This window comes from Phallusia mammillata, chromosome 6 (genome assembly GCF_965637545.1).
Source record: "Phallusia mammillata chromosome 6, kaPhaMamm4.hap1.1, whole genome shotgun sequence".
NCBI lineage: Eukaryota > Metazoa > Chordata > Ascidiacea > Phlebobranchia > Ascidiidae > Phallusia > Phallusia mammillata.
The window spans coordinates 441574-453942 of NC_137257.1; the positions used below are offsets into that span (position 1 = coordinate 441574).

The 12369-nt window shown below is 37.4% G+C and overlaps 2 protein-coding genes and 1 long non-coding RNA gene across 3 annotated transcripts; all 3 read right to left on the minus strand.

Moving 5' to 3' along the window:
* Window positions 1–2: 2 nt before the first annotated feature.
* Window positions 3–2538, minus strand: LOC145232615 (relaxin receptor 1-like). Its single transcript, XM_080097277.1, has 9 exons — window positions 2524–2538; window positions 2126–2473; window positions 1899–2030; window positions 1671–1835; window positions 1280–1576; window positions 1038–1218; window positions 799–976; window positions 525–736; window positions 3–469 (listed from the first exon to the last, which is right to left on the minus strand). Exons 1-9 carry the CDS (start codon window positions 2536–2538, stop codon window positions 177–179), a joined length of 1821 nt encoding a protein of 606 aa, XP_079953403.1. The 3' UTR covers window positions 3–176.
* Window positions 2539–2866: 328 nt separating this feature from the next.
* On the minus strand, window positions 2867–6283 carry LOC145232617 (uncharacterized). The gene is made up of 4 exons (XM_080097279.1): window positions 6144–6283; window positions 4305–4691; window positions 4061–4237; window positions 2867–3695 (listed from the first exon to the last, which is right to left on the minus strand). Exons 1-4 carry the CDS (start codon window positions 6281–6283, stop codon window positions 3479–3481), a joined length of 921 nt encoding a protein of 306 aa, XP_079953405.1. The 3' UTR covers window positions 2867–3478.
* A 4216-nt stretch (window positions 6284–10499) lies between these two features.
* On the minus strand, window positions 10500–11946 carry LOC145234028 (uncharacterized). Its single transcript, XR_013861248.1, has 2 exons — window positions 11608–11946; window positions 10500–10737 (listed from the first exon to the last, which is right to left on the minus strand). It is a non-coding gene; the product is annotated as an uncharacterized LOC145234028 (long non-coding RNA).
* Between the last annotated feature and the right edge of the window lie 423 nt (window positions 11947–12369).

Sequence of the window (12369 nt, forward strand, 5' to 3'; positions counted from 1 at the left end):
GTATTTGACCCCAAGTTTTACACAAAATAGCAAAAATGATCAAAGAACCACCTAATTGCGAAATATTCGCAAGCAACTGAAACAGAAAATCATAATAAATATGTACAAGCCGCACAAGGTATGGTTTGTGCGGTTTAGCCGCTTGTCAATCATGTGTGTCGCTTGTCGTTTAATTGTCAGAGGGCGGCTTCAGCCACAACTGCCACGTTAACTCGTCGGTTGTCATGTGGCTGTTGACGCTGTCGAACGTCATGTAAACGCTTCCGAACTCGATCGTAGAGCATTTTCGGGGCGTTGGAGTAGATGAGAGGGTTGAGAGAGCTGTTGATGGGAAGCAGGATTATTGCTGACACTGCGTAAATCACTGGAGGTACAGTTGCTCCACCGAAGTTCAGGAAAGCCATGATTGAGATAGGCACCCAGCAGAAGAAATCAGTAAAGACCAGCCGGATGATTTTCTTTTGCATTTCTGCAACAAACACCAGAAGTTAGGAGCAAATTTAAGTTGCGCTTATCAGATTTACCTTGGTTCTGCTTTTCAGCTCTCGCATTTCGGGCCGTCTCATTCACTTGCCTGCCACTGGCAGTCGACCTCTTGTAAATCCAAACGTATGCCACAGCAACAAACATAAAAGCCACAAGGTTAAGAGTGATGATGGCAAGTGAAAATGGCCAAGCCTTGTCGGTCGGTGTCACGTAAAGTTTACTGATGCAAACACTGTTGGTGCTGTAGTACCTGAGAAAAACATTCAGTTACAGCAACAACTATTATAATCTCATTTGCTTGCAACTACATACCCCAAATATCCTGTAATGTCAAACAGTTCAGTGTAGTGATAATCTTCAAGAATATCCACAAAATCCGCCCATGAATAAACATTTTGTACCCTTAGAAGTGCGCCATCGAGTGTCTGGGAATCGTTGATGGTAAAATTGTGTCGAAACTTTACAAACCGTTTCATGAAAGTGTCCATGCCTGCACGAAAGCACACGATGGATAAAACGGTTAAATATACACATGTGTTACAATTGCTCACTTGAAAAGTCAACGACATGACTTTTAAAGAACGGATTTTCTTTCATCCACGCTTTGGTTTCAAACAAATGTTGAAATTGAGACGTGAGAGGAATAAAAGCCAGTGTGAAGGAAATTGTCCAAGATAAGATGATGGTAAGGATAATAATCTTCAGTTTGGGGAAATATGGCGCATTAAACGGCTGCAAAACATTAGTGGCTTGCTGCAAACACCAGAGCACACATACATTAAAAAATACTCACGTTTTTTACAGCGTAAAGTCGAAATGCTGTCAGCAGGACCATTGTAATTACTGATGTTTCGCTAGAAAGCAAAACCAAAATGCCCATTGAATTGCAGGCCCGACTTGACCTCCAAACAAGGTCGTTGGCACAGTAGTTTCCAGAATATTGAACACCAGCAACGCCGAGCATGAGCAGATAAACTCCCATGAGCAGGTCAGAAATCGACAGATTCAAGACAAGAAGATGGTTGGTTTGAAATGAGGCCGATTGTGATTCTGTCGTCACCAACACTTTCATCTCAGTAACCATGACAACCTGAAAAGGGAAAAACAGATATTTGCAAAAACCACCCAGTTTGTCAAAAACTTAGAACCACGTCCTTTGTTTTAGCCAAGCATTACAAATATACCAGGTTTCCGAAGATTGCGAGGAACGCCATTATCCACACAACAGTTCGTAACACCGGGTTAGCGATCAGTTCGTATCGCGAGGAAAAAACGTTTTCATTTGCTCTGCTTGACTTTGTTGGGCATTCGTCGCTCCAGTCAGAACAGTCGCCAAATCCATTGAATTTCTGTTAGTGGCAAATTTTATTAAAACTGCCATAAAAAGATAATTATTTAGAATAATTAAAAACCTTTTCCTTCTTCACAAACAAAGGTTGTTTGTTTTCGCAATAAAACCTCCCGTCACTCGTGCAGTTACTTTCGTCGCTTTCATCATCACAGTTTATCGTGAAATCACAGATCTCTGATTTACTTATGGAAACCTAAACACATTAATCTATAAGATGAACACATAAGCCTATCTTACTATGATAAACAGAGTAGGGGTGGTTATTATAATCCACAGATGCTAACATACCTTAGCTCCATTTAACGCTGAACAATTGACCCTTCCTTGTTTTGTGCAAGTTTCCGAATATTCGTCACTTCCGTCTTTGCACTCAATAAAACCATTGCATATTTTTGAACGAAACTTTCCAGAGATTTCTACCACGGTTTCGTCACTTCCGTCTTTGCAATCAGCAATGCCATCGCAAACTTTGGATTGAGGAATGTTGAGACGATCGTTTGTTGTTAGGCAATATTTACGATGCGTACAAAGACGAGGATCCTCCTCGTGGTTGAAGCTTCGTTGATCAACATTGCGAATTTCATACAGACAATCTTGTTTTCCGTCGCACAACAGCTCGTTGCTGAAAGGATCCCACTAAACGACAAATACTAATATTAAATTGATTGTTGGTAATTCAATCGTACAGATGGTGGACACATCAAAACAAGATATCGCGTTATTCAAACAAAATATCACACAGGTCATGTCTGTTTCGTTCTATGGATAGTGATAACTTACGTCCTATTGTTGGTTGTTCACACGTACAGTTTGTGGACACATGCAAAACAAGATATCGCGTTATTCAAACAAAACATCACACGTGTCAAGTCTATTTTAGTCTATGAATAGTAATAACTTACGTCCTATTGTTGATTGTTCACACGTACAGTTTGTGGACACATGCAAAACAAGATATCGCGTTATTCAAACAAAATATTACACATGTCAAGTCTATTTTAGTCTATGAATAGTAATAACTTACGTCCTATCGTTGGTTGTTCACACGTACAGTTTGTGGACACATGCAAAACAAGATATCGCGTTATTCAAACAAAATATCACACATGTCAAGTCTATTTTGGTCTATGGATAGTAATAACTTACCGGCTATTGTTGGTTGTTCACATGTACAGTTTGTGGACACATGCAAAACAAGATATCGCGTTATTCAAACAAAATATCACACATGTCAAGTCTATTTTGGTCTATGGATAGTAATAACTTACCAACTATTGTTGGTTGTTCACACGTACAGTTTGTGGACACATGCAAAACAAGATATCGCGTTATTCAAACAAAATATTACACATGTCAAGTCTATTTTAGTCTATGAATAGTAATAACTTACGTTCTATTGTTGGTTGTTCACATGTACAGTTTGTGGACACATGCAAAACAAGATATCGCGTTATTCAAACAAAATATTACACATGTCAAGTCTATTTTGGTCTATGGATAGTAATAACTTACGAACTATTGTTGGTTGTTCACACGTACAGTTTGTGGGCACATGCAAAACAAGATATTGCGTTAGTTAAACAAAATATCACACATGTCAGGTCAGTTTTGCACATTTCAGACAAATATCGCGTTAGTTAATTAAAATGAAGCAACGCATTTTGTTGTTTGTAGCTTAAATATTTGTGGCCATGACGCATGTGACACAAGCAAGGTATTATAAACAGACTTTACGGGAAACAACAACTTTAACTGACACATATTTGACATTTTACTCACATTTTGACATTCCCACCCGTTCTCCGTAATCTTGTTGGTTGTTGATTTTAAACAGTCGATCTCGGCACTCACATTCCCACTGTAACAATCACACCACCACTTATATTGTGTAACTATGGTAGAATCGAATTTGCGGATTACTGGATTGGTGCGAGAATAATATGAGCTTTAACTTTCTAAAAAATGCGCGTGTGGCGATCGAATGTTTACTGCGTTTACGCGGGTCGCTCTGAGCACTCGTAATGTTCAGGTTTCGTGTATAAGCAAAAATACAAAACATTATGTTATCGTGTCAATAATGTATGTTAACGTAAAATATAAAATAATATGTTTATGGGCTTTCTTTTTGATTAAATTCAGATTTGCAAAAGAGGTAGCAAGGTACGGAAAGAAAAAGCGACGATGAAAATAGACGTTTCATGGGAAATACGTGTTTCAACCTACATTGAAAATTTTCCGCAACCAGTTGGTTGTTTTGTCTCACAAAGACACTCATCACTCATATCAGGACAATCGATGACGTCATTGCACACACTTGACCTTGAAATCATCATTGGGTCACTTATGCATTGGAAGCACAAAGAGTGATTAAAGGAGACAGACGGCAAGCGGCGGATGTCCCTGCAGGGCAAAATTTAATTTGAAAACTGCGGTTGAAACATCGGGCATTGTGGGCGCTCTAATATACCTGGGATCCGACTTCATCATTCCATCAACCGATGTGAAGCACAGATCAGCGGAATCGTCGCAGTCTTGTACAGTGTCCCACAGCAACTGCTGGGGCAACGTGCAAGTTTTACCGTTTCTGATGCACTTGAAGCCGTGTCCGTTCGGTCGGGGCAGCGTTGGGCAGTTGTTGCATGGATCGCCATCACACACCGATGAACGCTCCCAGCAAACCGATTCCGAACACCAGAAGTGGGAGGGGCAGAGATGTTCGCACGGGGAATTTCCATCACAAGGTGCATATGATTTGCAGACCTCATCTTTTGTTTTTGGACATGAAGCGTTGGTTGGATCGATTATATTGTGACAAACTCCATGAATGCCAAAACAATCGCATCGTCCCGCTGAGCTGGGTTTAAAATAGTTACGCTAGTTGCAACAAAAACATTGGGTCCTAGAATGAACACCGGTGCCCCGCGCGTCAACAGGGCTTACGGCAAAAATTTGCACAATGTGCGCCAAAATGTGCAGGTCGAAATGTGCGCACATTTTTTGAAAATGTGCAGGTCAAAATGTGCGCACATTTTTCGAAAATGTGCAGGTCGAAATGTGCGCACATTTTTTGAAAATGTGCAGGTGCCAAAATGTGCAGGTCAAAATGTGCAGGTGCCAAAATGTGCAGGTCAAAATGTGCAGGTCAAAATGTGCAGGTGCCAAAATGTGCAGGTCAAAATGTGCAGGTGCCAAAATGTGCAGGTCAAAATGTGCGCACATTTTTCGAAAATGTGCAGGTCAAACTGTTGTGCACAAAATTGTGCAGGTGCCAAAATTTTTCCCTTTCCCACTGAAAAAGTCTTTCTGTCCCTTTCACATAAACATTTTTTTGTTTCAATTACATACCTTTCCCTGCATTTTTATTTTAAATAGTGTTCTGTGCAAATCAATTAACTTATATAGGTATGTTATTTTTCTTGTTAAATGCAGTGGATTAAGTTTTTTTAACTAAACAGAATATGACCCTTGAGGGCCAAAAAAAAATGAAAATACAATATGGTTTGAAACAAATGCAGTGGCAAAAAAGTGATGCCTACATAAATGGTGAGAACTTATACTTTTGCATTGCACATCTGTCATTTTTTCATGACAACTCAGTATTGTCCTTTTCGAAACCTGTTTTGTTACCATTGTACATATTTTTTACCAAAATTATAATACAGAATGCCCACAGCGGTCTCAAAAAAATGATTTTCCATATCCTACTTTTCTTTCTGGCTGTTTCAGTCTCTTCGTCTTTCTATTGTTCACATCACTTTTAGTTTATTGATTTATTTGCAATCCCACATGAAACATACACCTTCTTCATTTGTAATGACAATCATCTAGTTTCTGTATATTAGTCAGGAAACAATTACAAATTTTGCAAAAACATCTACTGATATTTTGGTGTATTATGACATTCCTACAGTAGGTCTTTCTAGCTATCTGGTGCACACTATAGCAAGTCAGAAGCAATAACATGAATGTTTTAGCAAACTTAAAATTAGGGCATCACATCAAGTATTTGTGTGGGTTTCAAAACTAACCTAATTAAATACCTATATACCAAGTTATGTGATGTAAATGAGCCTCGAACAAATAAAAAATGTCAAACATTAGGAAGATTGCTGTGCAACTGTGTGGTTGTCCTTTTCTTTTTGAAGGTTGTCATTTGAGTTTCTTCCAAAGACACAAAGTCCTTTTGTCAATTGTGCAGTAGAACCCCAAGGATGGAAAACTTTCTAATAATTCATTTGTTTTCATTGAATAAAAATCACTGGACAGCTGGGTCTTTGACTTGGTTTTGAGTTTAATCACAGTATACTCATATGGTAGTCCAGCTCCTCTTTTCCTCTCGTTTCTTTTGTTATCAACTTTTTGCAGTTGCAGTAACTCTGATAAAGGATAAGTGAGACCTCCAGACTTTTGCTCCACTAAAGAAATCAGCTGGCCCTGTGGTTGCATGGTTGACAACATGCTGACAATTTTGCTTACTTCTGTAAACTTGTTTTGCCTTGAAAAAACATATCCTCATAAATACTCTGTTGTGTCTAACTCTTTGTTACTTATCATAATAGCAAATCGACTTGTTTTTCTGCACCAGTTTCCTTGGTGGTTATGATGTCTAGCAATTGTTTTGGTGCCTTGATTTTTTCTTCAAATAAACTTAATTTTTGCTTCACAAAATTTACCCTTTGTTGACAGTTTAAAATGAGTAACTTTGAAAAAAAACAATCTTCGTTCAAGCTTGACCTTTCGTCTGTCCAGAGTTCCTGGTCTGGGCCGAAGTCGTTTAACATCAGTTCATCCCAGACTTTAATTCAATTAGTAATAACTTTATGCACCCTTTAATAAGTTAGATAAAATCACTTCAATGCGTTTAAAAAAGTACTAAAAAGATAAGACGTACATTAAATACTCTCCAACAGCACAATAACAACCACACATATAGTAGATGCATAAAACCGACCACACAAGCCCAGCTTTGTCGTTTGCTTGCTCTTAAAGCCCCCCAGCCCAATGCAAGCATCCTACAAGCGTGCTGCGTTAAGCCTGACGGAAACAATAGCTTGACTGCCATATGAGCATACTATCATAGTCTATACATACCCTAGTCCAGTGCTTGTCAACCTTTTTTGAAACTGTACACCCTTTTAACGTTTACTCAAAATTTGTACACCCTAGTGAAAAAATTATTCAACCCTGTAACACACTAAATCTGTGGTCCCAACAGAAATAATGATGATGAGCACAACACCAACAAGCCATAATCCATAATTTCAAAAATAACTACCATTAACAACGATTATCAAGTGAAATATTGAATTATGATGTCACAAATACAGTTTTGTAACTTAAAATCAACGTACACTTGAGATGCATGTTGTGCCATATATTGTACACTCCAGTCAGTCTGCTCTAAAACTGAAACCTGCCTATTGTGATGCCTGGGTCATAGGTATATTATATTTTGTATCTGGTACACCCCAGTACACCCCATCAAAATGGTACACCCTTTAAAAATTATGGTACACCCTGGGGTGTACAATACACCCGGTTGAAAAGCACTGCCCTAGTCTGAAAGCGCACATACATTAAAAGTGGGAAGCTACGCCATCTAGCGGTGGTGTGGCACTTTTGCAGGCTACAATGGAATCGGTATTAAGAAAAGACGCTATCGATGCGTTCTGTTCGTTTTTTTTACTTGGTCAGCTTTTAACTCATAAAAAACGAAGCAAAGAAGTTTTATTTTAAACTATATGTGATAAATTGTGTGTTTCAAACCGTATATGTCGCATAAAACTTATTAATATTAATTAATATTTGACTAAGCAAGTATATCGACCAGGCCCACCTAAGTTTTTTTTACCTTCCTAAAGGTTCCAACATTAATTGTAACGAAAACGTTATTTAAATCGTACTCCAATATTAAAAGTTTCTTGCAATACACAATTTAAGTTGGTTTGCTGTTAACTAACCTAACAAATATTATCCATTATGAAACAATCGGATTGTCTTTATTATCTATAACAATGAACCACATAAACATTTCAAAGCACTTAATAAAAATCGACAGATTGTAAACAAAACGAAATTTTTCAACTGGAAATGAAAATGAGTAATAATAGAGGCAATTAAGTACTGCTCAATACCAGGCTGTTGCAATTCATCACAAACAAAAAATGTAAACTTGTTTAAAATTCCATATGGCCAAAACAAGGGGAGATATGGTGTTGACACAAATGATTGGGCTACAAATTTTTTAAAGGTTATGTTTTTTTAAAGGTTACAATCAACAACAAAACGAAAATGGATCAAGTTTGGTAGACTACCATCCCAAAATTTACCACAGAAATGCTTCACTAAATCAATTTCTTCCAGAAGAATCATTAGAAAACATGAGTTACCCCTAAAAATAAACATCAACTATGAATCACTTGAGAATTTAAGAGTCAGCCTTTAGAGCTGGTGAAAAAAATCGATTGGGAATTAAAAAAAGGCATAATGAATGATCAATCTATACTGTTTTTTCTGAAGTGGAACCTGTTAAACAACAGTTTTTATGGAAGTCCGCAGTATCAAAATGTTGTCAATTCAGATCTCCAGTTTCTTTGCTTTATTGAAGGCATTCCTCTTCCAACCAACCATGATTTTTATTTAAATACACTCACAGGTCCAAATGCCATCAATATTCAAGTTTTTTTAAAGTCCCTTGAAACATATTGCTTGTGTCCCGGGTATAAAGAAGTTTCTAAACCTTCAGAGTGGGTTTCAGTTACCAAGTATAAACAAAGTTTTGGTCAATTTCCAGAAGCTGTCAACAGGTAAGGTCATCTACAAAAAATATTTTTACCATTTCCTTCTGTAATACACAAATATTTAAACATTTAACTAATATTCTGACATAGGTTCATGGCACATAACTGCAATATTGCTGTGAAAAACAAAAGATGTTTAAATTGTTTAAACCTTGAGCTCAATGAGGCAAGGGCCATGGAAAAAATGGAAACATTTAAAAAACCAGTTCAGTCATTAGAAGGAATGCATCGATGTAGTGCAGAAAAACTGAAGATTCCACTTATTAAAAAAATATATATAAAAAAATTGTTGATTCTGTAAAGGCTAATGAGATTTTTTCTTTTGAAAATAAAAATTGGCAAGTATTGCAATGTATAGATATGTACGAATGACAGCATATTTCAACTCTCACAGATGTATTAGAGAATATCGGAAAAAATTACAAAAAACTAAGGATTTCAAAAAGCCAATGAAAACAAAAATAGGTACATGGTAGAAGAGTGTTTTAATGTTGTTTCTTGTCTCTATGTAAGCCTTGCTTTACAATGTGTGTTTGTACATAATTTATTATTAAAACATTTAAAATACTTATTGCAATAACTAGTCATTCTTGTGGAGTTTATGAACAAAATGCATCAAATATCCCCATAGTGCACAGTTAAAAAACAAGTTACTTTCTGACAGTTTAACACAGAAACAAACTTTGTAGTTTCAAATGTGTCTAATATACTTTAATACCATACCAACCTTTTTTACTGAATGGTCCACTATGACTCTCACAGATTAGTTACTTTATTCAAAAAGTAAACGATACATACAGCGCGTTATGTTTAGCAAACTAAATTGGCAAAATCTCTCAGAAAGATTGCTAGCTACTGGCGAAGGGAGATTTTCCTAGTCAAATGAAGGTGTTGCACATATTTTCTCAAGCATGTAATGATTAAATAAAATTTTACATTACAATTTTACAGAAAAAAACTAATACAGTAAAAAAATTACCAAATACCACACTTAAAACCCGCTAACCACGCGTTTTCTCAATACCGATTCCATTGTAGCTTGCAAAAGTGCCACACCACCGCTAGATGGCGTAGCTTCCCACTTTTAATGCTGTTTTTGCCATTGCGCTTTCAGACTAGGGTATGTAAAGACTATGATACTATATTTAAAATCATTGAGAAAGTTTAATTGTAAAATCTGTAGAAGCTGGGCAGGCTACAGGCTAACAGGCGTTAAATTGAAAACAATAAAGTCAAACCATTTGAGGTGACGATCATGTAGGCTACATATCTAGTCTGAAAAACAGTGTTTCTTACATCCTGAATGTTGGATCATTTTATGCTTTGCCATATCAACAAAAACAACATGCATTTTTACAAGTTTCTTATAAATCCGATTTTAATTTATAGGTTGTAACTAATATTTTTGGCACAATTTATAACCACAACACTAATAAAACATTCATGTAAGCGCCTTAACACTGTACATATGTTGACATTAAATATCAACACTTCATTTGAGCGATTGCACATTTTAGCACCTGCACATTTTGATCTGCACATTTTGGCACCTGCACATTTTCAAAAAATGTGCGCACATTTTCACCTGCACATTTTCGAGCACATTGTGCAAAAAACGCTCGCATGCCCGTCTCCCGCGCGTTGACAATTAAACACATTTTTGGTAACATCTGCACATGAGAGTATACTCAGTATACTCAGTAAATGGCTTTATAATTTAACATGAATCCCGATGTTAAACTGGTGTCAGTTTATCCACTCTTAACCATTATTGAGATTTGTCCAAGTTTAGGATCGCGTTTTTAAATCGTCAAGCTGTTAAAGCAGTTCAACAGAAGGTTTTTAGAAACTCTTGTTAAAAAAATTACTTTGTTGCCACGATTGTTTATTCCCCCAAAAAAGTAAACCTACCGACGATAATCTTGAAAACTTTTGTCACTTATTTCGGGGACTTTCCCAGTACAATTGCATTCGTCGCTCATATCAGGACAATCAATGACGTCATTACACACACTTGACCTTGAAATGATCATGGAGTCGTTTCTGCACTGGAAGCACAATTGATTGTTGAACGAGGCTTTGGAGGAACGACGGGTGTCCCTGAAAACGAAATAAAGGTCATTACTAAACTTATCACATCACCACAGATTGACCAAAAAACGCGTAAAATGATTTTTTACATGTTGCATTGTAAAAACGTTGCACGCCAAAAATCTAATAATTGCAAGTGTTGTTTCCTTTTTAGGCATAACGGAAGAGTGTACGCTTGCATTAGCTTTACCAAAACTTTTGTGTCGCTTCGTTATCACTTTCTTTCACATTATAACCTGGCAGTCCATATATTGTATTTAATTTACCAGTTCAGTTTATCGTAAGTTGTTTTGTGTGCTTATTTGCCCAAAACGTGTTTATCTTAATTTCACGATGTGTCTTTAACGTTTCTCACGTTAGTCCTTCTTCACATCTTTTCGTTACGTTCATTACCTTGAGTGTTTAATTGCTTTCTAAAACATTGTTTTCCACCTTAAGTGAATTTATTCCCCGGCATACTTTGCGCTCAATACAGCACCTTCACATCCCCTGTCGTTGCCTTACGCAGCATTTCAGCTACAACTTCTAATGTAACCAACTAAAGTAAGCCAGGCGATGATAATTGACCAGTGGGTTTCGACCACGTGACTCGTTAGTTTCCTATTAGTTTTGTCGCGAGTCTTTTTTGTTTGTTTTCAAGTCCTTTTGCGGGCCACGTGCTGTTAGGAGAAGTTCTTCCCCGGCTGTTAACTGTCTTAAAATTTGTGCAGTGACTTTGCCAAAATCTTACAGTTTTATTCCGTGTTTTTACACAAGGAAAGCAGTGCTCGAACGCGTCTTAACTAGGATTATTCATGGCTAGCCGTGAGTGCATTTTACGAAGGCTTTTGGCAACCAGCTGATGTATAAAGAACAACCGACCTAAAAACATATACATACCTCACATCGCCATTTTCGGGCGTGTAGCATAAGTCAGAGCCATTATCGCAATCTAGTACGCGGTCCCACAAGAACATTTGCGGGAGTAAGCACGTCCGGTTGTTCTTGACACATTTGAAGCCGTATCCGTTACTCCAATGTTGAAAGGCAGGACAGTCATTACAGAGATCGCCATCACACACAGTTGAACGCTTCCAACAAGTCGAATCCGGACACCGAAAGTGGGAGGGGCAAACGTCACAAGGTGTTTTATTCCGACACGAGATGTCACCCTTGCAATATTCGTGCCTCCGTAGCGCACAAACTTTACGTATTGGCGTATAGTCGTGTATGTTGTCGCAGCTGTGAAAGTGGAATCATTATATTTTTACTATTATAATCACAGATCAAAGTGTAATAAACAACCAACATTATGGAATTCGAATGCGCGTGTTGTTGCTGGCGTTTACCCAGCACCCATCAGGGTATTTCCCATGGAAACGACCTAAAGTGGAGTATCTTTATACGGGAAATGTTTCATCAACAAAGTAGTAAACGACAAATCAACACAACGCGTTAAATAGATAAGACTGGAGTGAAGAAAAATGTTGTTGCGATAAAAAATGTTCCTGGCGTTTTTATAAAATTTTATTTAGTATTTATTTCTGCACTGTCAAGCACTTGAAGTGGCAAATAGAGTAAATAATCACATAAACGTCATTTGATAACCGACAAAGTTCACCTGATATAGCTGGATGATAGGTTAGCAGGGTAGGTGGGAAA

Coding starts and splice junctions, on each gene's coding strand:
- LOC145232617 (XM_080097279.1), bottom strand. CDS start 6,283: ATGCAACCACAGGGCCAGCTGATTTCTTTAGTGGAGCAAAAGTCTGGA. Junction 4,692..6,143: donor GGAGCTGGACTACCATATGA/GTATACTGTGAT, acceptor TTTTAAACCCAG/CTCAGCGGGACGATGCGATT. Junction 4,238..4,304: donor ATGATGAAGTCGGATCCCAG/GTATATTAGAGC, acceptor TTTGCCCTGCAG/GGACATCCGCCGCTTGCCGT.
- LOC145232615 (XM_080097277.1), bottom strand. Junction 1,219..1,279: donor GACTTTACGCTGTAAAAAAC/GTGAGTATTTTT, acceptor AATGTTTTGCAG/CCGTTTAATGCGCCATATTT. Junction 977..1,037: donor TCATGTCGTTGACTTTTCAA/GTGAGCAATTGT, acceptor GCTTTCGTGCAG/GCATGGACACTTTCATGAAA.